A 23,908-nucleotide genomic window follows, 5' to 3' on the forward strand; every position below is an offset into this window, starting at 1 on the left:
CTTGTTTAGTGACCCAGGCCAGCACGGGTCTCTCTTGTTTAGTGACCTGTGCCAGCACGGCTCTCTTGTTTAGTGACCTGTGCCAGCACGGCTCTCTTGGTTAGTGACCCGTGCCAGCACGGCTCTCTTGTTTAGTGACCCAGGCCAGCACGGGTCTCTCTTGTTTAGTGACCTGTGCCAGCACGGCTCTCTTGGTTAGTGACCCGTGCCAGCACGGCTCTCTTGTTTAGTGACCTGTGCCAGCACGGCTCTCTTGTTTAGTGACCCGTGCCAGCATGGCTCTCTTGTTTAGTGACCCGAGCCAGCACGGCTCCCAGCGGTCACGGAAACACCGGCTGAATACGCCTCGAGTGCTCGGTGGAAAGCGACGAAGGCAACGTTCTTTCCACCCCAGCAGCAGCAGCAGAGAGTTCGTTGTGGGCTGATGCCGCCACTTTGTCTGTCTCTCCAGGTGGCGTCATGGCAGACGCCTGTCCGATCATCAGCTCGGTGCAGAAGCTGGTGCTGTACGAAACTCGCGCGGTGAGCGGTGGACCACGTCCCGTCATCATCGGCCTTGTGTTGTCTCGCGACGTGCAGTAGGGGCCGTCCATAAATGACGTCACGCACCTGGGGGGGGGGGTCAGACATTTGTGACCATGTGTGACGAGGAAGGGGGGCGTTTGAGAAATGTGACGTCACATCAAAATGCGCAACTTTAAATGAAAACGGACAACACGTTCTACTTAATTAAATATACTTTGTAATAAATGTTTTCTTCTACAACATCAGAGTGCAGCGGCACATTAAATACACACTATAATGACAATAGTTTAAAGCGATTTGAAGCATGTTTTATTTTTTGGGGAGGTGGGCAGAGCTTTGTGACGTCATATTTGAGGGGGGGGTCTGACTTTTGTGATGCCGTGTGACGAGGGGGGGTGTGTCAAGAATCGTCCAAAATCGCGTGACGTCATTTATGGACGGCCCCTAGACTCGAAGAGACACACACACACACACACTAGGTTCCAATGCCAACTCCACTAGGTGCAGATCAAATGTCGGACTGAGTATAACAAGATCGCTGTGACTGTCTTCAGAGTTCTTCGTGGGCTGGTGCCTGAGTTAATTACTCCACACGTCAACTCTTCACACAAAGACAAAGATCCCACATATAGCCTTGGCAAACTGTTGGGGCAGTGCTGATTGCGATCGCCTATGAAGGGCGGCACGGCACACGAGGGGGTGGGTGGTCAGCACCACGCCCGCCCGCCTTTGTCTCCCACGTGGCGATGTTTACACACCGCATCAGGTACTCACTGAGTCGATCTAGGGGAGGCCCGTGACCGGTTCAGATAATCGTCACTGGTGTTGGCCTTGAGCGGGAATTGAACTCGGCTCGCTGGGTTCGTAGCAGGGGCGGTTTCTTCATTAGGGCGATTGGGCGACGCACCACCAATGTCATTCAACCACAGAGTCACGCTAGCCGTCACTGCAGCCTCTGGATATAGTCCAATCAGCGTCATGTCACGTTCTGTGGAGTACCGCCTCTTTTTGGGCGATTTCACTCCGGCTGAGAATCGCCCCGAGTGGCCCTATAGACTTACATTGAAAGATGTTTTTTTTCGAACGGCGGGCGCTCCAATGCATTCTCTATGGCTTCCGGGAGGGCTCGCCCTAACGTGCTTACGTCATCATACGTGCTAACGTCATCATACGTAAGCACGTTTCATCCAACAATATAATTTATCGCCACCAAGTGGAATCTTTAATAGAATAAACTTGAGTGGTTTGTTTTAATAGTGAGTATAGAAACAAACAAGATGTATTGTAAGAATCACTTTATTTTTCATTAATATTAAAGAAGTGAAGTTGCCTTTACATGCTTAAGCTGTTAATTTATCCATTGCATGGGTGGACCTTATCCTTATCAATCATCCAGACATTTGCCCCCCCTGAGAGATTTTGCAGGAGCCGCCACTGGTTCGTAGTGCAGCGTAGCGCTAACCGCTACACCATTGCTTCCCACTTCGCACAAAGACAAATATCCCCCGTATAGCCTTAACATAATGGTGGGGCAAGTGCTGTTAGCGAGCACCTCTGAAACTATTACCACACACATCACACTTTTCTCCCTGGAAGACCCCCTTTGCTCTGCAAATCTAAATCTCCTGGAAAAGCCTAAACCTTATTTTAATTACTGTATTTTTTAAATGTATAATGCACATATTTTTTTTTCTCTCAAAATCGAAAGTTTATTTAAAAGTTTCTGGAAATGCAGCTGCAAAAGAGATAGTATATAATTGAAGACTGTATTGTATAATTGACAGGTACCTGGCCACGAATTGAACCTGGGAAAGTGCAATTGTAGCACGGGGTATAGCAAGTGCCACGCTTTCCTTTGCACATTCATGCACAAACACACAGACACAATACCGTGTACAGTCGTGCACAGACACGCGGGGGCATTTGAACGTGTGTTAGTAGAACACACAGACTGCAGACTGAGTTTGAGGAAAACAGACGTAGGACATTGAAAACAAAACACGGACACGTGGCAGAATTTGCTGGGCCGGATTAACGTTGCGGCAAGAAACCGATGCTGTCCGAGAGCCGCGTTGGTATGTTGCGTTGACAGGCGCGGTGGGACTCGGTTTGTTTCAGAGGTTCTTCCTCGTGGGCTCCAACGACGCAGGTTCCAAGTTCCGAGTGCTCAAGATTGACCGCACTGAGCCACGTGAGCTGAGCCTCAGTGATGACAAGGTGCCTTTCATGTACTCAGCACGTGTGTTCCCTCCCCGTGCACTGCGTACTTTTCATGTGTGTATCCTCCCTGTGTACTGTGTACTCTGTTGGTGCTAAACAGTTGAGAATATGTGTGTGTTCCCTCCCTGTGTACTGCGTACTCTACACTAATGTTCCCTCCCTGTGTATTATGTACTCTACACGCGTGTTCTCTCCCTGTGTACTATGTACTCTACACGCGTGTTCTCTCCCTGTGTACTATGTACTCTACACGTGTGTTCTCTCCCTGTGTACTGTGTACTCTACACGTGTGTTCTCTCCCTGTGTACTGTGTACTCTACACGTGTTCTCTCCCTGTGTACTGCGTACTCTACACGCGTGTTCCCTCCCCGTGCACTGTGTACTCTACACGTGTTCTCTCCCTGTGTACTGCGTACTCTACACGCGTGTTCTCTCCCTGTGTACTATGTACTCTACACGTGTTCTCTCCCTGTGTACTGCGTACTCTACACGCGTGTTCTCTCCCTGTGTACTATGTACTCTACACGTGTGTTCTCTCCCCGTGTACTGCGTATTCTACACGCGTGTTCTCTCCCTGTGTACTGTGTACTCTACACGTGTGTTCTCTCCCTGTGTACTGTGTACTCTACACGTGTTCTCTCCCTGTGTACTGCGTACTCTACACGCGTGTTCCCTCCCCGTGCACTGTGTACTCTACACGTGTGTTCCCTCCCTGTGTACTGCGTACTCTCCACGTGTTCTCTCCCTGTGTACTGTGTACTCTACACGTGTGGTTCTCTCCCCGTGTGTTGTGTACTCTTCATGTGTTCCCCTCCCCGTGTACTGCGTACCTTACACGTGTGATCCTGCTCCCCGTGTACTGCGTACCTTACACGTGTGATCCCGCTCTCTGTGTATTGCGTACTCTTCATGTGTTCCCCTCCCTGTGTACTGCGTACCCTACACGTGTTGATCCCTCGGTGTGTCCTGCACACCCTGTGACATGTGTTCCCCGCTTGTGTGACTGTGCACACACACGTGACCTATTTGCTTGCTGTATAAATGCTGCCTCCTCACGCGCCGTGCACATGCCAGTGAACGTCGTGCGCATTTTGACCTCCGTCAACCCGCTGAGCGGCAAAATGCATATTGAACGTAATAAAATAATTCTCACGACATTTCGGCCACAACAAAACGCTGTCTTTCCGACAGACCTGTTCTTCACCCGAGGACGGCTGCTTGCGTTGTGGCTGAAGCGTCGTGAGAATAATTGTATTATGTTTAATTTTTTATTATTTTATTATTTCCCTTCTACGTGACTTTACCGAAAGAACCAAGAAGATGAATTGATAACCTTTCAAATGAACCCTGGGGCCTGAGTGCAGAGCAGCTTGTGCAGTTGCCAAGGTTAAATAAAGTCAACCGATAATTCGTAATAAATATTAACAAATGTATATTAATGTTTCGATTTAAAGCTTTCGTGACTGCAGGGATTCATCTTCTTGGTTCTTTCGGTAAAGTCACGTAGAAGGGAAGTAATAAAATAATAAAAATGTTTTATAAATAATAAAAATGTTTTATTTTTATTATTTTATTACTTCCCTTCTACGTGACTTTACCGAAAGAACCAAGAAAATGCATATTGTGTCCAGTGTTTTGAGTTTCACATCGGATGCAGTGGCCCCACACGTTCATGTGGATTTGTAATGCTGGCAGCTGTTCGAAAATATCTACGATGCTCACTGTACCACTCCAGCATGTCGCCAGACTTCAATAGACGTGGTCCGTGCTGCGTTCCCATGAACGCACAGAGCCCGGTGGTGGGCCTAGCTCATGACGCAGGCGAGTGAGCTCTGCCTGCATTTTTACATGCCATGTAGCTTGCTGCGTGATCTGCTCAGTGGCTCATTTTGCCAGCGGGGCTGCCTACTAAATGGAGATTGATTCAGATTGTGAAAATGCTAAATTCGTTGCACGCTGTTCAGTTGATTTGCTTATTTATTTATACATTTTCATAATTTTTACAAAAATTTGTTTTATATATACGGGGCACTGTTTTACCCACCCACGTTATTTCGAAGGACACTGACGCTTGCTGTTGCGTGGGATCTTCTTGGTTCTTTCGGTAAAGTCACGTAGAAGGGAAATAATAAAATAATAAAAATAAAGCATAATAAAATAATGTCTTCCCGACAGACCTGTTCTTCACCTGAGGACGGCTGCTTGCATTGTGGCCGAAACGTCGTGAGAATTATTTTATTATGTTTTATTTTTATTATTTTATTATTTCCCTTCTACGTGACTTTACCGAAAGAACCAAGAAGATGAATCCTTGCAGTCACGAAAGCTTTCAATCTAAATGTTGTGTGTGACCTGTGCTTGATGCAGCACGTGTATAGCGAGGCAGAGGTGCGTGATCTGTTGGGCCGCCTCGACCTGGGCAACCGTGCTCGCTCCGGCGCGAGAGGGCCCCTCCTCGGCCTCCCGGGCCTTTCTCGTGCCACAACTGCGCACGGCATCGTCGGTAAGACTCGGCGCTACGGTAGCGAGCATTTACCCGTGTGTGTCTTGCGTCGTTCGCCGTGTTGCTAGCCGAGTTGTAGTTGCGTTGGCGCTCTGCTGTGCGATGTTCAGTGCGTTGTGTTGTGCTGCATCGGTTTGCTGTGTTGGGAGCTGCATTGCGGTGTGTTTCGTTATGCACCGTGTGCCGTGGTGAGTGCTTTACTGGGATCGTGTTCCACAGTTGTGTGCTGCATTGTGCGTTGCCTCCTTAAGGGTTTGTGCGCTTCCTGGAGGGCTACTACATGGTGCTCATTACTAAGCGTCGCAAGGTGGCCGATATCGGGGGCCACAGCATCTACAAGATTGAGGACACCGTGATGACGTACATCCCCCACGAATCTGTGCGCGTCAGCCACCCAGATGAAGCCAGGTACCTTTGGATTCCTCCTTTTTTTATTCAAGCGCCAAACCCCCCCCCCCCCTCTCCCACGTCTATAACCGAGTCGAAAGCTGTCTTTCATTTTTCGATTTAAAGCTTTCGTGACTGCAGGGATTCATATTATTGGTTCTTTCGGTAAAGTCACGTAGAAGGGAAATAATAAAATAATAATAAATTAACCAATTAAATTATCATGACGATTCAATTGCAACACAAGCAATCATCATCAGGTGTGAAACCCACAGCAAGAAATTGTATTTTATTATATCCCTTCTACGTGACTTTACCGAAAGAACCAAGAAGATGAATCTGTAAACTACTACAGGGAAGAAAAACAATTGACACCGGATGTCATTGAATCTATAAGCCTGTGTGGAGCTTTAATGTTTGGTATAATTAAATGTATTACATTAGGAGTGTTACTCTCTGCTTTAAAAAAAATATCAAACACTTGTGGTTCGGCGCCAAGAGCGCTTTCACTGAGCTTATGGAATGTCAGCTGTGCAGTGGGTGAAACTTGTGACGCGTTATTCAATGGGTGTTCTCACACACGACTTCACTTTTCTTGCACACGTGCGGATAATCGGTTTCTCTGAATCGGGTCAAATCACGAGTATAGTTCGGTTTTCACACCATTAAGCGCAAGGCTATCACGTAGGCACTGTGCTTCACGTAGTCTGCAGTAGTTTTGCGGTAGGGGAGAGCGAGGTTACATTTTCACCATGTCGACACACAATGGCCTACTCTTTGAATGACATCGCGGGATCTTTACCAGCCACTGTGAAGCGGACAATGTTTGTTTTATGGTTACTATGCTCGAACTATTAACCAGGGCGGCCCGTGGGATCCTAAACCGCGAACCTCTAACAAACCGCTGAGCCGCGTCACTAAGATCTACCCACCCCAGGTGGCACCATCAAGCAAAGCGTCTGGTCTGGTCTGGTCCCATGGACTCAGTACAGCTGCAGGAAGCATGGTCATGCTCTGAGCAGAGTTTGCGATGCTCAGATTGGGAGTGTTTCATCCAGGAATAGAATCGCTAACATGGTTCTTGCTGTGTTTCAGATATGTGAAGATTTTCCAAAATGTGGACCTCTCAAGCAACTTCTATTTTAGGTAATGCACTTACTTGTATGTAGACAACAAGGACATAGTTTACAAATACAACGGTAAATAAGAGTAACAGATTCTAAATCTTGCTCATGACTTCAGCATTACTGTATTTTATGTCAGGATATGCAGTGCCTTTTTTGACTGTGCACTGCAATGGCTTATTGAGAAAGGCACCCTTTCTTATTGTATTGTTAATTACGGCTGTTTGCCAGTGATATGAAAGCTCCCACAATACCTCGTGAATAATGACCACGGCTACTGATTTTCTGTAACAGCTCCTGCGTGTCGTCTTCTTCACCACAGCTACAGCTACAACCTCACGCACTCGCTCCAGTACAATCTTACAATGTTGGGTACGGCGCGAGACACCCCCCCCTCCACATCCGCAACCCAAGCGTCCGTCCTCCCACTGAGCCACCGCGCCCCGCCCAGCAGCTTTGACATCTTCGAGGAAGAGGGGTTGGCCCCACACCACTCGCATGGTACGGGGAGTCACTCACTCCATATGACACGGGGTGTGTCACTTCCCCAGTGTCCGTCGTTGTGTGCTGTGTCACCTCGCCAGCGCCCGTCGCTTTGTGCTGTGTCACTTCCCCAGCGTCCGTCGCTGTGTGCTGTGTCACTTCCCCAGCGTCTGTCGCTGTGTGGTGTGTCACCTCGCCAGCGTCCGTCGCTGTGTGCTGTGTCACCTCACCAGCGTCCTTCCCTGTGTGGTGTGTCACCTCGCCAGCGTCCGTCCCTGTGTGCTGTGTCACCTCGCCAGCGTCCTTCCCTGTGTGGTGTGTCACCTCGCCAGCGTCCGTCGCTGTGTGCTGTCACCTCACCAGCGTCCTTCCCTGTGTGCTGTGTCACTTCCCCAGCGTCCGTCGCTGTGTGCTGTGTCACCTCCCCAGCATCCGTCCCTGTGTGGTGTGTCACCTCGCCAGCGTCCGTCGTTGTGTGCTGTGTCACTTCCCCAGCGTCCGTCGCTGTGTGCTGTGTCACCTCCCCAGCATCCGTCCCTGTGTGGTGTGTCACCTCGCCAGCGTCCGTCGTTGTGTGCTGTGTCACCTCCCCAGCGTCCATCGCTGTGTGCTGTGTCACCTCCCCAGCGTCCGTCGCTGTGTGCTGTGTCACCTCACCAGCGTCCGTCGCTGTGTGCTGTGTCACCTCCCCAGCGTCCGTCGTTGTGTGCTGTGTCACCTCGCCAGCGTCTGTCGCTGTGTGGTGTGTCACTTCCCCAGCGTCCGTCGTTGTGTGGTGTGTCACTTCCCCAGCGTCCGTCGTTGTGTGCTGTGTCACCTCCCCAGCGCCCGTCGCTGTGTGGTGTGTCACTTCCCCAGCGTCCATCGCTGTGTGGTGTGTCACCTCCCCAGCGTCCGTCGTTGTGTGCTGTGTCACCTCCCCAGCGCCCGTCGCTGTGTGGTGTGTCACCTCCCCAGCGTCCGTCGCTGTGTGGTGTGTCCCTTCTTCAGCGTCCGTCCCTGTGTGGTGTGTGTCATCTCGTCAGCGTCCTTCCCCGTGTGGTGTGTGTCACTGTGTGCTGTGTCACCTCGTCAGCGTCCGTCCCCGTGTGCTGTGTGTCACCTCGCCACATCCTTCCCCGTGTGGTGTGTGTCACTGTGTGGGGTGCGCAGGCAGCAGGTCCGGCGTGCGCTGCGCTTCGTGCAAGAAGTATGTGTGGAACAGTTTTCTGCTCGAGACCTTCCAAGGGAGCGTCCATCCAGATTGGGTCCTGCACATCACACATGGATTTTGTGCACAATCCAGTATCCTGTCCTAACCCCGTGCCTCTCCCCTCCAATCAATCGATAGAGTCTCCTGTGGAACTTCAACGGCATGTCGAGCACTGTGCGGCGCTTGTGTCCGAGCATTTTGTAAGCGTAACCGGCCAAGTGGCTCGGTGGTACAATGAGCAGGTCGCAATCGGAAGGCTGCAAGTTAATATCCTGGTTGGGAGTTGACTCAGCTCATCTGACCTCCAAAATCAGTACCACTTGGTTGTCCTATGGATAGGCACGCCCCCGCCACAGGAATGTGGAATTTCCATTACTTGCTCAGGGCTCTAAACTGGAGATGAACACCACATGAATGTTGATATGAGCACGGAGTCACTTTTGTGACGAGACGGTGTGGGGGAGTGGAATTAGCACGGTCGGCTACGTACGGTGCAAAGGAAGTTCACCGTTTGTGTGGCAGGTGTAAGTCGTGCAGAGACTTTGTGTGTTTCCCTTGATCTCCGACCTTCAGAGCTCGTCGTGTACGGACGGCCAGTCTACATAACCCTCATCGCGCGCCGCTCTGCTCGCTTTGCCGGGACAAGATTTCTCAAGAGGGGAGCAAACTCCGAGGTGCCGGAAATTTCCACTACGTCGCGTCTAATCGTTCGCCGACTCGTTTAAGCCGCTCCGCGGAAGCCGTGCGCCGCGGTGACACCTGTGATGGCGACAATTTTGTCACCGCACCAGGGGGATGTGGCGAACGAGGTGGAGACGGAGCAGATCGTGCAGGACGCCTCGGTGATGACCTTCGCCCACGGCCGCTTCTCCTCCTACGTGCAGCTGCGTGGCTCCGTGCCGCTGCACTGGTCCCAGGATATCTCCTCCATGATCCCCAAGCCACCCATCACGCGTGCGTCCTGCCCGTGCACTTGCTCTTCGCTGCCCGCATCTTGTCCCCGGCGATGACTTGCCGCAGTTTTCAAGAGAAACGCATCAAACCGCGAGATGTGTTTTGTGGGCATTTGGTCGTCAGCTCGCCCGATGAGCTAAAGCGACGATGATTGGCGAGTTTTAAAACCGGTTGCGTCCATGGGACGATCTGTTTGGCTGTGTCCGGTCATGGAGGTTTCTTAATGACACAGATGCGGTCATGAGATCATTTGGAGGTCTAACCCAAAATCAATTACCCATCATGATAATGACTTGAAAAAACCTACGTTATTAATCTTCTTGGTTCTTTCGGTAAAGTCCGGAGAAGGGAAATAATAAAAATAAAACAATAAAATAATATATGATTTTGTTATGCTTTATTTTTTATTAATAAAATATTATTTTACAGTGATACCTCGGTTCACGAACTTATTTCGTGAAATGACTCTGGTCGTGAACCGAATTGGTCGTGAACGGAGGCACATTTTCCCATAGGGTTCAATGTAAATCCGGTTAATCCGTTCTGACCTTTTTTTTTGGTTTTTGAAGCACAAAAATATGAAACAAATGACAATACACATTGCTGTAGTACTGCATAACCCTCCGGAAATGAGAGACCACATTATCATTCATGAGATTTAACACTCTGTTCGTGACAGCTATGTTGGGGTGGTGCTTTTCAAAAAAGTCATGGCACTCATTCCATTTTTGCATAATGGATTTTTCAAGGAGAGATCGTTTCGGGGGGCTGTGGTCAACGCTGACGAAAATACGTGAAGAGGGATGACTGTCACAGCTGGCGCATGTGTGCCTCTCCGCTCATTCCGGGGTGCGCGCGCGTGCATGCGCGTGCGCGTGCGTGCGTGCGCGCGCGCGTGCGTGCGTCCGCGCGCGCGTGTAGCCTGCGCGTGAAGGGCAGAAGAGGCGGGCGCACCACGTGTCGCGAGCCCACGAGGAGGAGGAGGAGGAGGCGGGTACTCCCTCGGCTGATTTTGCATTGCTCACTCCCGTTACAATAAATCACGACCATGTGACAGCCTGAAATTAGCATAAAAATGGGCGCGGCTCCTGTTCGTGAACCGAAGCGGAGTTCGTGAACCGAAGCATATTTTTATGAAATTTTCTGGTCGTGAACCGAGTTGTTCGTGAACCGAACCGTTCGTGAACCGAGGTATCACTGTATTAGACTTTATTTTTATTATTTCCCTTATACGTGACTTTACCGAAAGAACCAAGAGGATGAATCCCTGCAGTCACGAAAGCTTTATATCAAAATCTACGTTATTAAGTTATGTCAACTGTGATTGCTGCTGTTGCTGTTTTTTTAAAGCAAATATCCAATGCTAGCTGCTGTCTTGCCCTTGTTTCCCAGTGGATCAGGCAGACCCGTACATGCTGGTGGCCGGGCTGCATTTTGATCAGATGCTGCAGCGATTTGGTTCCCCCATCGTCATCCTCAACCTGGTCAAGGTGATCCTGGAGGCATTTCGTGCGCAGAGCACCGTACACCTCGTACATGCCGTGGCAGTGCCATGTACAAGGCACACCTGTGCCAGGAGATGTACTAAACTAAAAAAACATATTTATTTTAGCAGGTGAGGCCCACTGAGTTGTATAGCTTTTTTTCAGAAACGACCTGGCCACAAATGAAGTCGCTGAGCATGTGGAAATTTACAGTAGCCAACACTCTAAACGCATGTTTCTAAATGCGGAGGGAAAGCCCGGAAGACCACGGGGAGAACATTCAAGCTCCAAATAGACAGGCGTCAGGGTCGGGATCGAACTCATGACCTCCTGTAGACCAGGTGAGCTAGTTAACATCTGGCCACCGTGTGCGTGTGCATGGAACCCAGCAAACCCCAGTCTGCTTTACACTAACGACCAGTAACAAAAGTGGCGGATATTTGAATCGATCCTAGGCCTCTTCTATGTCAACTCAGCCTTAAATTAATACCTGGTTTGGTGTGCCATCAACTCTGGGGAGGCGAAGCTTGTTGGACGTAGTTCTGGCCACCCACCCCCTCGCGTGCCGTGCCTGCCTTCGTATGTGCTCGCTTACAGCACTTGTCCCAAAATTCTGTTAAGGCTATACAGGGGGTCTTTGTATATTTATAGAGGTGCGTGTGTGTGTGGTGTAGCATCATGTGTAAGTGCAAGTCCAACACCAGTGACGATTATCTGAATCGGTTCTGGGCCTCCCCTAGGTTCTACTCGGCCTCAAATGAGTAAACATCGCCACTAGGGAGAGAAAGGCGGCCGGGCGTGGTGCTGGCCACCCACCCCCTCGTGTGCCGTTCCGGCTTTCATAGGCGCTTGCAAACAGCACTTCCCCCGACAGTCTGTTAAGGCTATACGGGGGATCTTTGTCTTTGCATGCTGGTGTGCGTGCGTCCTTTGCTTGTGCGAGAAGCGTCACGAGAAGCGTCGCCATGAGAGCCTGCTGAGCGAGGAGCTGCTGGCGGCCGTCGGCTACCTGAACCTCTTCCTCCCCCCTGAGCACCACATCCACTATATCGCGTGGGACATGGCCAAGTACAGCAAGAGGTGGAGGCCACGCGCACGGCTCGCACCCGACAGCTTTTACGAGCTTCTTGGTTCTTTCGGTAAAGTCACGTAGAATGGAAATAATAAAATAATAATATAATTCTCACGACGTTTCGGCCACAGCGCAAGCAGTCGTCCTCAGGTGAAGACCAGGTCTGTCGGGGAGACAGCGTCTGTCTTATTTTATTATTTTATTCTTTCCATTCTACGTGACTTTACCGAAAGAACCAAGAAGATGAATCCCCGCAGTCACGAAAGCTTTAAATCAGCTTTTACGATGTGTACGGGGCGCACACACCGACTCGTGCGCCCGGTTGTGGTCGTGTTCGTTGCGGCGATCGTTGTGGATGTGCTGCTTAGGTTTGTTTTTTGTCGATGTTTTTGTTGTGTGCTGCAGGAAGCATGTGAACGTGCTGGACAAGCTGAGTGACATTGCGGAGGGAGTTCTCAGGAAGACGGGTTTCTTCATGAACAAGCGGAGCTACTATTGCAACGCTCTGCACCTCGAGGAGAGGTGAGGGACAACCAGGGATACACCCGGCACCTGGTGGAGGAGGTGAGTCTCGTGGGGTTAGTGTTGAACTGCGTCTCTGAATCTCTGTGTGTGTGTGTCGGTGAGCAGATTGGATGAGATCGGGGGACTAAGGATGGCTGGTCGACAGTTACAGGTGCTCGCTCATAACCCTGTTGTCAGCTCTGTACACCACATTGAGAGAGCAGTGGAGCAATTGGAAATGTACAACACGTGAGCACGTGGTGCTGGATTTATTGTTGCATCGCAAGATCACGGGAGGTGGTGGCGGTGGCATGGGGAGGGCTTCATCCGGCTGTGGATTAATCATGACTGTTGATGATAAGATAAGGACATGCTGTGGATAGTGTTGGCAATGACAGTAAACTGAAAGCTATATATAGGAGTATTTTATGCTAGTTTTGTGTGTGTGCGTTTTTTGTGTGTGTGCGTTTTTTATGCAAGTTTTCAAACGTTTTCTATCAAGGCATGCGCAAAGTAATATAGTGTTATCGTGTGTGAACAGACAGGAGTACTACGGACTAACTGCGTCGACTGTCTGGACCGCACCAACACTGCACAGTTCATGGTTGGAAAGTGTGCGCTCGCATATCAGCTGTACGCTCTGGGAGTGCTCGGCAGTCCACAGCTGGAGCTTGACACCGACGCTGCCAGGTATGGAGTGCACGCACGGGCTACCATGCACATGCGCACAGCTACGTATGGAACCCTGAACACACTGCACACAAATCTTGACTCAAAGCTTTCGTGACTGCAGGAATTCGTATTCTTTGGGTCTTTCGGTGAAGCTACGTGGATAGAAAAATAACAAAATTATCACGGCGTTTCGATCGCAACACAAGCAATCGTCAGCAGGTGAAAAAATATAGCGAGAGAGCTGCCTGATGACGATTGCTTGTGTTGCAAATCGAAACGTCGTGATAATTTTATTATTGTTCTATCTACGTGGCTTTACCGAAAGACCCAAAGAACACTGCGCACACTTTGAGTGCATACACCTACACGCATGTGTACATAGCATCTGCGGCTATGGGTTGGCATTTTCAAGATCAAGATGTCAACACACCTCTGCAACGCTCTCCGCCGCTGCAGATCCTGCAGCTGCTGCACAGTTGGCAACGAGACCTTCAGGATCTGCGCTAATAGTATCTCAGCGCCTGCTCTTAGGTCTTTCCCTTGGTCAACGGACTCGTGGAGACCATATTCTTGGGTTTTTTCGGTAAAGTCACGTAGGTAAAAAATTTAATTAAAATAAAATAAAAATCACGACGTTTCGGAGGCAACACAAGCCTCCGTCTTCAGGTGGAACCGTCACAGCACGCTCGCTGTATCAAGTAAATGGAGATCACTCCATTGCCTGTCTTGGCAATTAGCCCTTACCTATCTTGCACATGTGCCCCCCACCCAGCGCAACAACTGCTGCCTCATCATATCTTCCAAGCTATGCTAGTGTAAATTTTTATTTTAACTTGGACAACTTGCCTTGGAAAACATCATAGGCAGGTGGGCTCCTGCCTATGATGTTTATTTTTTTTCCTTATGTTGTTGAACTTCATCCGCAGCATTGCATGTGGGAATTAACAGGAGTGCCCAAAGAAATCCCACACGCTGAGAAAAGGGCGGATACTCAAAGCTGCCGCAGCCTGCCATAAATCTGCTCACCATAGCACCAATTGCTCCAGTCTCGCGTGATCCAACTCGCTGGATTAAGGGCACATGCCTTAAGACGTCCTAATTCTTAGTCTTGCGCTCAGGTTAGCAATGACATCTAGCACAGCAAAGATGTCTCAATTGTGACCTCAAGTTGGATGCTGTTCTAAAGAGCAAGGCAGTATGCGAGCGAAGTGTTCGCACACAAACAGCACCAACCACGTCACCACATCGCAGAGATCATATCCACTCTGGTCATACACCCTGCATTGAGATTTGGGCATACAATTGAGGTTTTGTGCTTATAATAATCATACATTTCTTCACCTGAGGACGGCTGCTTGCGTTGTGGCCGAAACGTCGTGAGAATTATTTTATTATGTTTTATTTTATTATTTTATTATTTCCCTTCTACGTGACTTTACCGACAGAACCAAGAAGATGAATCTCTGCAGTCACGAAAGCTTTAAATCGAAATTTAATCGTAAATAATTACATTTATATAGCGCTTTTAATCAAGGAGCTCAAAGCTTTGCACAGGACACAGCAGTAGCAGACACTCAGCATAAAAATTATATTATAAATACATTACAAAAATAATTTACTAAATTAACTAAAAATGTCATAAGCGGAAGCATATAAATGTGACCAGCATGTGCACACAACTGTCGCCTGTGCATTGAGACGTTCCTTGTGGCTATTGGATGTTGTCGTGTTACAGGATACTGGAGGAGTTGTACGAAGACCATGGTGACACGCTGGCCCTGCAGTACGGAGGCTCCCAGCTGGTGCACCGTGTCAAGACTTACCGCAAGCTGACGCCGTGGACCTCACACTCGCGGGACATCATGCAGACGCTCTCCCGCTACTACAGCAACGCCTTTTCAGGCAATGCCAATCGCAATGCACATGGCTAGACGCTTTTCAGGCAATGCCAATCGCAATGCACATGGCTAGACGCTTCGCCGTGTGTGTGGGGCCTGCTTTGCATTCATGTGCATGTGCCCTGCAGGAGTATATGATGCATACCTGTCAACCCCTTATCAGTTGCCCTACCTTATTACAGACCAATTCAGACCTTATTGGTCACCCCGTGCTCTTGTAAATCTCAACGTTCATCCTACAAAAATATTTTTTGTGCCCGTATTGAAACGGCTGCATGCCGTGTGGACCTGAAAACTCAATTTCCCTGTACAAGAATACAGGTAAACCGTATGGGATGACAGGTATGTGATGCTAATCAATGAAAAATGTTCTCGCAAACTGGACTTTAGACCATGTATGTGATATTTTTTGGCTCCTCGTTAGACTGATACACAACTGTGTGGTTGTGCGTGTACGAAATGACCGACGATGCATTGCGCGCGATCCACCCACGTGACTGCTGCAGCCACGAGTAGCATCGCGACGCGCTGCAATCCACGACTGCAAATCGTTTCGTACTCTTCGCGTGCGTGGACTCGCATACGGGTTGTGTTCGTGACCCGACCCCCCACCCCTCTCCCCCGCTGCGCAGACGCTGAGAAGCAGGATGCAATGAACCTGTTCCTGGGGATGTTTGTGCCTCGGGATGGGAGGCTGCATCTGTGGGAGCTCACGACGGATTACTACCTCCACCACACGGATGCCACCCGCCTCCCTTCCGCGCTGCGCAGGTGTGTGCCCTTCCGTCCGCTGAATCCGCATGTTGAATCGTTGAAGCGGATAGGTGAACTCTGCAAATGGGGAGGATTCTATTCTAGATTTGAAGCTTTCGTGACTGCAAGAATTCATACTCTCAGTTCTTTCGGTAAAGTCACGTAGGTAAAAAAAATTTGAAATTCAAATTAATAAAAATAAAATAATAAAATCACTGATTTTATTCTTTTATTTTAATGAAGTCACGTAATTAAGTCACATAGGTAAAAATCAAATAATAAAATCACTGATTTTATTATTTTATTTTAATTTTAATTTCATTTTTTTACCTACGTGACTTTACTGAAAGAACTGAGAGTATGGGGAGGATTCTAGTCGATTTTGTCCACGATTCTCACGGCCTGGGTCTTGTGCAGACTGTCGAATTAGATTTCCTGTTGTGCGCCCCAATCCCACGGCATTTTCTCCTGTATGCGTCCATCGTGTGTGTGTGTTTCCTCCGTCTCGGCTGATTTTCAGTCGCAGGATCTATCCATCTTCTTGGTTCTTTCGGTAAAGTCACGTAGAAGGGAAGTAATAAAATAATGAAAATAAAACATAATAAAATAATTCTCACGACGTTTCGGCCACAACGCAAGTAGCCGTCCTCAGGTGGAGAACAGGTCTGTCGGGGAGACATTCAGACGCTGTCTCCCCGAAGGACCTGGTCTTCACCTGAGGACGGCTGCTTGCGTTGTGGCCGAAACGTCGTGAGAATTATTGTATTATGTTTCATCTTTATTATTTTATTACTTCCCTTCTACGTGACTTTACCGAAAGAACCAAGAAGATGAATCCCTGCAGTCACGAAAGCTTTAAATCGAAAGGATCTGTCCATTCATAGGGATGTATTCTCGTCACAAATTTCCAGCTGATGTTCACTTGCTTTTATTTGTAGTGATTTGCGGTGTTTCCTGTCTCTCCTGTTAGTCCCACAAGATGCAATTTCACATTTCGTCTCAAGACTGCGGCTATGCAGTCTTGCGTGCCCTATTGGAGGCGGCTGCTCATGACATCGGCGTATGCTTCGATTTAAAACTTTCGTGACTGCAGGGATTCATCTTCTTGGTTCTTTCGGTAAAGTCACGTAGAAGGGAAGTAATAAAATAATAATAATAATACAAATTCAGACGCTGTCTTCTCGACAGACCTGTTTCTTCACCTGAGGACGGCTGCTTGCGTTGTGGCCGAAACGTCGTGAGAATTATTTTATTATGTTTTATTTTTATTATTTTATTACTTTTCTTCTACGTGACTTTACCGAAAGAACCAAGAATATCGGCGTATGCGTTGGCACCGGTTGGCAGGGACACGTCCTTGTGACAGAGAGCTCTTTGGAGTCTAGGCACACTGAACACGTGCCACAAGCCAATGAATTGGATGTCATTCCCTTAAGGGATTAAATGGACCCCCGTTCCCTACAGGTTTGGTGGCACACCCCTGTAATTCTACACTGTGGAGGTGAGGGTTGGTGGAAAGGGAAACATGTTGCGCGACTTCCTTTGTGGGCATCAAGGTACAATATCCTGGCTCGCGAAGCCGAATGGAGTATAGCAAAGTGTTGACCGATGTCATCTGTCCAGTGTGGAACGATGCAATGCCCCGATCCACAAATATACGAAGGAGACGTCACAGCGATGATCTGCTATTCTAGATTTGAAGCTTTCGTGACTGCAAGGATTCATTATTATTTATTTCTATAATTATTTATATTATTTATTATTTATTTTATTTTTTACCTACGTGACTTTACCGAAAAAACCTAAGAAGATGATACGCTACTCTGCTGCACCAGCTGACATGGTTGTCTGGCTTGAGCCACCTTAATGTGAATTTGTAGTTGTTGATCTGCATCTACATCGGCCATACGAAAAGAGGATATGTCCCTTCTGTATGGAATGGAGTGTTGCCCTCTTGCATGTGTGGGTTTTCTCCGAGTCCTCCGGTTTCCTTCCGCATGTATGAAGACTCACTAATTGGTTGAAAACATCTTATTATGTAGAGAACTGCAGAGCAAGTGTTGGTGTTGCCTGGAAACCTTTCAGCTTGGTCTGTGGTTCCTCTGCGCCCGTGAGACCCAATCTGTATGAATGACGCTGCATCAAGTTAATCATGACAATCATTAGATTATGTATGTGACAGATGCGAAGGTGTGTTAGCACTAGAAAAGAGTGAATTTTATGTTAGATCCCACAGCCGAAATGGTAGAAGATGTTAACGCAGTGTGATAGTCTTAATACAGGGTTTTACATCACTTCTGTTGTGCGTTACACAGACCCTGCACGTATTAGTAATAATATGAATAATATTTTCCCAGAACATGTCACTGAGTCTCAAGACAATTGTTCAGGAGGTTTCTGTGTTTGGTTGTTTGGCCACTTCCTTTAAGGAATGTTTGCCTTGTGGGAGGAAACCATATACAGTAGACTTTCGTGTAAGAATAATTTTTACCCTTTCTGGCAACAAAACAGGTGTTAAGATTTTGATTTAAAGCTTTCGTGACTGCAGGGATTCATATTCTTGGTTCTTTCGGTAAAGTCACGTAGAAGGGAAATAATAAAATAATTAAAATGAAACTAAAATTCTCACGACGTTTCGATTGCAACACACAAAGCGCAATCATCGTCAGGTGTGAAAACCACAGCAAGAACATTTTTTTTGCAAGAACATTTTCTTGCTGAATATGAATCCCTGCAGTCACGAAAGCTTAAAATTGAAACCTCTAAAAACAGTTAATTCGTCGTTATTCTCGGACATGTGTGTATTGCAAGTCACGTGCTTAAACCGAGAGAAAATATGCGGCTCCGGTTAATCCGAAATGCACGTGATCGCCTCTACAGTGCAGTAGTTGCCATACCTTTACAACAGTGGAGGCGGTTTGATTGATGTTGATTGGCGTGGCTCTGCTATCCACTTCGTGGAGCCGAGTTGTCTGCGTGGGCAAATATGTTTTTTGGCATCGAGATCCGTGGAACATTTATATTTTTGGATTATCCGGAGATTTTGAATTATCCGCGGCCGTCCTCCCCGTCATTAGCACGGATAATCGAGAGTTATCCTGGATACTCAAAAGCTCAGCACAGATAATTCCATCTCCTGGCCACCGTGTGTGTAGCTTAAGCCTGCAACAGCTGGTACTCCCAGAAACTAGGATTTTCAATCCGCTCAGCTCCCGAGATCCGGCGGGAACGGGCGCGTTCAGCGAAATGTGCGTGTTTCTGTGGCAGCTACACCCGCTGGTGGTCTCCGGTGCTACTCTCATGTCTTCCACTGCCCTACGTTCCACGTGAGTCTCCCCCGCTCGTCGCCGGCATTTCGGGAAGCTGAGAGTTGGTTTCGTGGGGTAAGATCAACATCATTGGATCCTGATTTGCCAGTAAAAATATGATAATTGTTTTTTTACCCTTCTATCTGGCGTCATCTGGTCCAACCCATGTGAGACTAGGCTCTAAGGAAAGCTGTCTCGGGTGTGGACCAATCAACTTCAAGGACAGTGCACATTATCAGAGTTGTGTTTTTGTTTGCATTGTGACTGCAGGTATTGTGGTCCATGTAAACATGACTCCTTGTAAAAAAGGTGTCAGTTTTGCTGCCAGATAGAAGGGTAAAAAACCAATTATAAGATCAACATGTTTTTGTGGCCAAAGTCGTCAAAGTCCGCCATCCCTACTACACACGAAATTGCCAACGCTCTCTCTCCTCTCTGCCAGATCCCTCAGCTGCTGCGCAGTATGCTGACACACAGCCATCTCAAAGATCTGCCCTCGCAGTAATCCCGCCTTCCATAGCCTTAGGTCTTCCCTTTGTCGCCACACCTGTGGATACCACTCCAATGTCTGTGTTGGCAATTTTCCATCCCTCATCTTTCATGCGTCCCACCCAGTGCGGCCTATATTGCATAATTACATTTACAACAATTCTGGATTTATATCTTGCCACAACATTGCTAGCATCCATCTCGGCCACCCGAGGTCAATTGTAAGAAACGTTTTTTTTAGGTTCCTATGAGACCAGCTCTCTGATCCATACCGTACTATTCCTGTTTAAAATATTATTGTATTTATACTCAAACGCGTTATTCTGTTTTTTTATTCGAAAGCCCATCAAAAATATGCCCTTACAAAGCAATGTCTCTTGACCTCCTGCGTTAACGCATCTCTCCTCCTCCCGTAACTTACAGCTCTTCTGCAGGATGCCCACTTCTAGCTACCAGTAGCAATTTCGTCTTTGGAGACCCCAGTCTCCAGCCGCAGTGCCTAACACCGCCGGCATTGGACAATTGGGGTGAATCTGTGCAGATCACTTGAGAATTTGCGTAAAGTGCCATTTTCATTCCGTTTTAATAAAAGGCACAGTTACAAGAATCGGTGCGTGGATTAACTGGGTAATTAAAAGACACATAAAGCAGTGCCGAAGAAGAAATATTTTAGCCATGGGACCTTTTTGCCAGTATAAAAAATTCCGAAAAATACGAATAGGTTTGGGGCCGTCCATAAATGACGTCACGCACCTAGTGGGGTGGGGGGGGGGGGGTCAGACATTTGTGACGATGTGTGACGAGGGGGGGGGGTTTGAGAAATGTGACGTCACATAAAAATGCGCAACTTTAAATAAATATAGACAACACGTTCTACTTAATTAAATAGACTTTTTAATAAATGTTTTTCCTACAGCATCAGAGTGCAGCGCCACATTAAATACGCACTACAATGACAATAGTTTAAAGCGATTTGAAGCATGTTTTATTTTCAAAATGGAAATATGGTTTTGGGGGGAGGGGGTGGGCAGAGCTTTATGACGTCATATTTGAGGGGGGGAGGTCTGACTTTTTGTGACGCCGTGTGACGAGGGGGGCCCGTTTTACGCTTTCTGGCAATAAAACAGGAGATGTTAAGATGCTCAAACACCACCTAGACACCTTTTGCAAGGCAACTGTGAACATCTGTAAACAAACATGTCCTGATAATATCTGCATTGTCTTTGTACTGTTGGCCTTTTGGTGATCTCTGGTCTAACGCTGGTGAGACAAGGCCATGAACAAGACTGTCTCTGGTGTAGGACAATCAGTTTCAAAGACAGTGCATATGTTATATCAGAGCGTGTTCGTTTGCATGTTTTGTGTGGTTAATGTAGATTTCATGCCTTGCAAAAGGTTTCTATTTGGTGTTTAAACATCTTAACATCTCCTGTTTTATTGCCAGAAAGCGTAAAAGCTATTCGTATTTTTCGTAATTTTTGATACTGGCAAAAAGGTCCCATGGCTAAAATGTTTCTTCTTAGGCACTGCTTAACGTGGCTTTTCATTACCCAGTTAATGCACGCACCGATTCCTGACTCTGTGCCAGAAAGAAATACTTTCATCGGTGTACATTGATCAACTTTGATGAGAAACATGAACATTGATCGAAAATATTTATTGACGGCTGTAAAATGGTGCAAAGAACCATGGAGAGGTACATTTGTCAAAACTAAGAGCAGCTGCGGGGACGATAGGGGGGTGGGGGGAGGTTGAATTGAACTGACGTAAGATAATTGACGTTGAGCCCGATCTCCTGCAGGTGCAGGACAAGAGACGGGTAATCAGCTCGCGGGGTCCGATGGCCTGGGCGAAGGCGCCGAGGAGGAGGATGAGGAGACGGACGTTTACACCGAGTTCTTCCAACCTCATCAGCTGACCTGCCTCGAAGAAACCTTCGCCTTCACGATGCCTTGCTCCACCCGGTGAGTGGCCTGCACCGCCACCTCGGCCAAGAATGATGTTTGGAGTTCTAAGATGATTTTGGTTTCACCAGGTGAGAACTCAAGAGACCCGGGATGAGTCTCATTTTCGAGCGTTACCTGTGGAAGTAGTCTGCCAGCAGGGTGGGGTGGGGGTGGGTGATGTTTGCTGCTATGTATAATTCCAGTTGAGATAATTTGTGGGTGATCATTGATTTTGCCATATTTGGATCCTGACGCCAGCATACAATGGCCTAGTCTTCCGAATGACGTCAACAGTAATACCCAGGGCAGCCGCTGGATTCGAACTGTGAACATCTGCAACAAGTAGCTAACGTGTTGCCACTCGGCCACGTCACTGCCTAAGGTAAGCAGGTTATCTTGGCCAATGCTGTTGATCCGAATTAAAGTTTGTTACTGTGTGAGTTGAGGTTGCAGTGTCGGTCTGAATGGATGTTGCTGTGTTGTTTCAGAGACTTCATGCCCAAGGGGGCGTCCATAAATCCAAGCCCATTCATCGTGCGGAAACCTGAAGAGACCAGCAAGAGCTCTCCTTCGCTGAGGTGTCCTGGTTTTTACGCTTAAAGGATGCGTTCACTGTGTACACACGTGACTTTTATGTATGTTGTGCGGTTATCAAATCAATCTCGATCAAAATGTTATCGTGGCCAAGCCATCGATTGCCAACACACCTTGGCAATGCTGTCAACCCTTCGCCGGATCCAGCAGCTGTTTGCACAGTAGACAATCGACCCTCAAGATGTGCCCTAAACATTATCCCACCATCTGTGCTGAGGCCTTACTCTTTGGTCTTTGAAATCGGCCCTCCCCATCCCGCACGTACCACACAGTGCAGCCCTTGTTCCTCATGACATCTACAAATCTTGGTCTGCCATGCGCTCATCCAGACTACTGTGTTGCATATCCTATCTTGCCACGATATGCAGTCCCTTGCATCCATCCCAGACACCTGTGCTCAAATGCCAAAGACTTTTTTTTTAGCTCCTTTCGGTCCAGGGGGCCCTGGTATGGAACAGCTTACGCAATTCTACGCAGTTCTATAATCTTCTTGGTTCTTTCGGTAAAGTCACGTAGAAGAAAAATAATAAAATAATAAAAATAAAACATAATAAAATAATTCTCATGAGAGAACTCGTGAGAATTATTTTATTATGTTTTATTTTTATAATTTTCCTTTTACGTGACTTTACCGAAAGAACCAAGAAGATGAATCCCTGCAGTCACGAAAGCTTTAAATCGCAGTTCTATAAATTGCGTCGCGAGAATTTGTCCCAATTCCGATTCACTACGGGATTGACACGTGGGGATTGCTTAAATTTCCATGAAAACATAGGGGCGGTTATTTGCGTCCACACACATTATTGCGTCCACACGCACACGCACGTGCGTGCTCACAAAGACAAAGATCCCCCGTATAACCTCTACAGACTGTTGAGGTGAGTGCTGTTTGCGAGCACCTATGAAGGCTGGCATGGCGCACGAGGCAGTGGGTGATCACCACAACGCCCGACCGCCTTTGCCTAGTTTCGATGTTTTACACATCACATCGGATAGTTATTTGAGGCTGAGTGGACTGAGGGGAGACCCAGCACTGGTTCACATATTCCGTCACCGATGTTGGCCAGGAGTGGGAGTCGAACTCGGGTCGCCAAGTTCTTCGCTAATATAGCCTCCTACACGACCACTCTCCTAAATACACAAACACAATCACAAATACACACCCAGACACATGCACACATCCACACTCTTACACACTCAACGTACAACACACACAGGTGCACAATCACATACAAATACTCTCCCCGCACAGACACACACTGTCACAAACCGACAAAGGAAAAGATCCCCATATCGCCTTTAAACGGGCTGTTCATTAACACCTATTACGGTCGGGCATTGCACACAATAGATGCATTAAAAACCCACAAAAACACTTCTCTGCCACACTAGCACATGAACACATTCCTACGCACTCAATTGCACACACACATGCTCATACACTCGCACATATAAGCGCATGCAAAATCACATAATTAAAAAAAACATTAACATTTGTACAATGTACAACTTACCTCGGTAACAGACTGAAGCGGTGAAATCACGGTGGCCATATTGCACGGGGACTTGATGCGCCGATGTCGGCCATTTTACATCAGGGTCGCTTTTCCTTGCAGCTGATTGGGTGGCGTAGCGGGAGTGATGGCAACCCCTCGCCCCCCCGGCGACCGCTGGCGTGCATCCATCTTCGCACCTGATCGGAACGCGCACACAGACGCTCAACGTTTCGGGCGACGCAATTTCGCAGCCGACACAAAATCGCTGCCCGGTTGATCTTGTGCAGATTTTCTGTGCTCAGGC

At 47.9% G+C, this 23,908-nt stretch overlaps 1 protein-coding gene across 3 annotated transcripts in view; it reads left to right on the forward strand.

The window, feature by feature from the left end:
• The first annotated feature begins 399 nt into the window (after window positions 1-399).
• Window positions 400-23,908, forward strand: part of LOC133354334 (polyphosphoinositide phosphatase-like) — a 28,835-nt gene continuing 5,326 nt past the window's right edge. For 2 of the 3 annotated variants that reach the window (XM_061571087.1, XM_061571107.1), the window contains exons 1-19: window positions 400-522; window positions 2,644-2,742; window positions 5,113-5,248; window positions 5,500-5,656; window positions 6,731-6,781; window positions 7,082-7,260; window positions 8,395-8,526; window positions 9,008-9,108; window positions 9,226-9,388; window positions 10,781-10,878; window positions 11,819-11,952; window positions 12,350-12,466; window positions 12,575-12,620; window positions 12,990-13,138; window positions 14,856-15,022; window positions 15,651-15,789; window positions 19,039-19,097; window positions 21,370-21,532; window positions 22,003-22,092. In XM_061571087.1, the coding sequence (XP_061427071.1) occupies window positions 460-522; window positions 2,644-2,742; window positions 5,113-5,248; window positions 5,500-5,656; window positions 6,731-6,781; window positions 7,082-7,260; window positions 8,395-8,526; window positions 9,008-9,108; window positions 9,226-9,388; window positions 10,781-10,878; window positions 11,819-11,952; window positions 12,350-12,466; window positions 12,575-12,620; window positions 12,990-13,138; window positions 14,856-15,022; window positions 15,651-15,789; window positions 19,039-19,097; window positions 21,370-21,532; window positions 22,003-22,092 (2,243 nt within the window). In that variant the 5' untranslated portion in view covers window positions 400-459. The remainder of the gene's footprint in view (window positions 523-2,643; window positions 2,743-5,112; window positions 5,249-5,499; window positions 5,657-6,730; window positions 6,782-7,081; window positions 7,261-8,394; window positions 8,527-9,007; window positions 9,109-9,225; window positions 9,389-10,780; window positions 10,879-11,818; window positions 11,953-12,349; window positions 12,467-12,574; window positions 12,621-12,989; window positions 13,139-14,855; window positions 15,023-15,650; window positions 15,790-19,038; window positions 19,098-21,369; window positions 21,533-22,002; window positions 22,093-23,908) is intronic. The other variant, XM_061571097.1, reaches the window with a different exon arrangement.

Source organism: Lethenteron reissneri, chromosome 6, assembly GCF_015708825.2.
Source record: "Lethenteron reissneri isolate LAM-NWPU_2019-01 chromosome 6, ASM1570882v1, whole genome shotgun sequence".
In the NCBI taxonomy this organism is placed as follows: Eukaryota; Metazoa; Chordata; class Hyperoartia; order Petromyzontiformes; family Petromyzontidae; genus Lethenteron; species Lethenteron reissneri.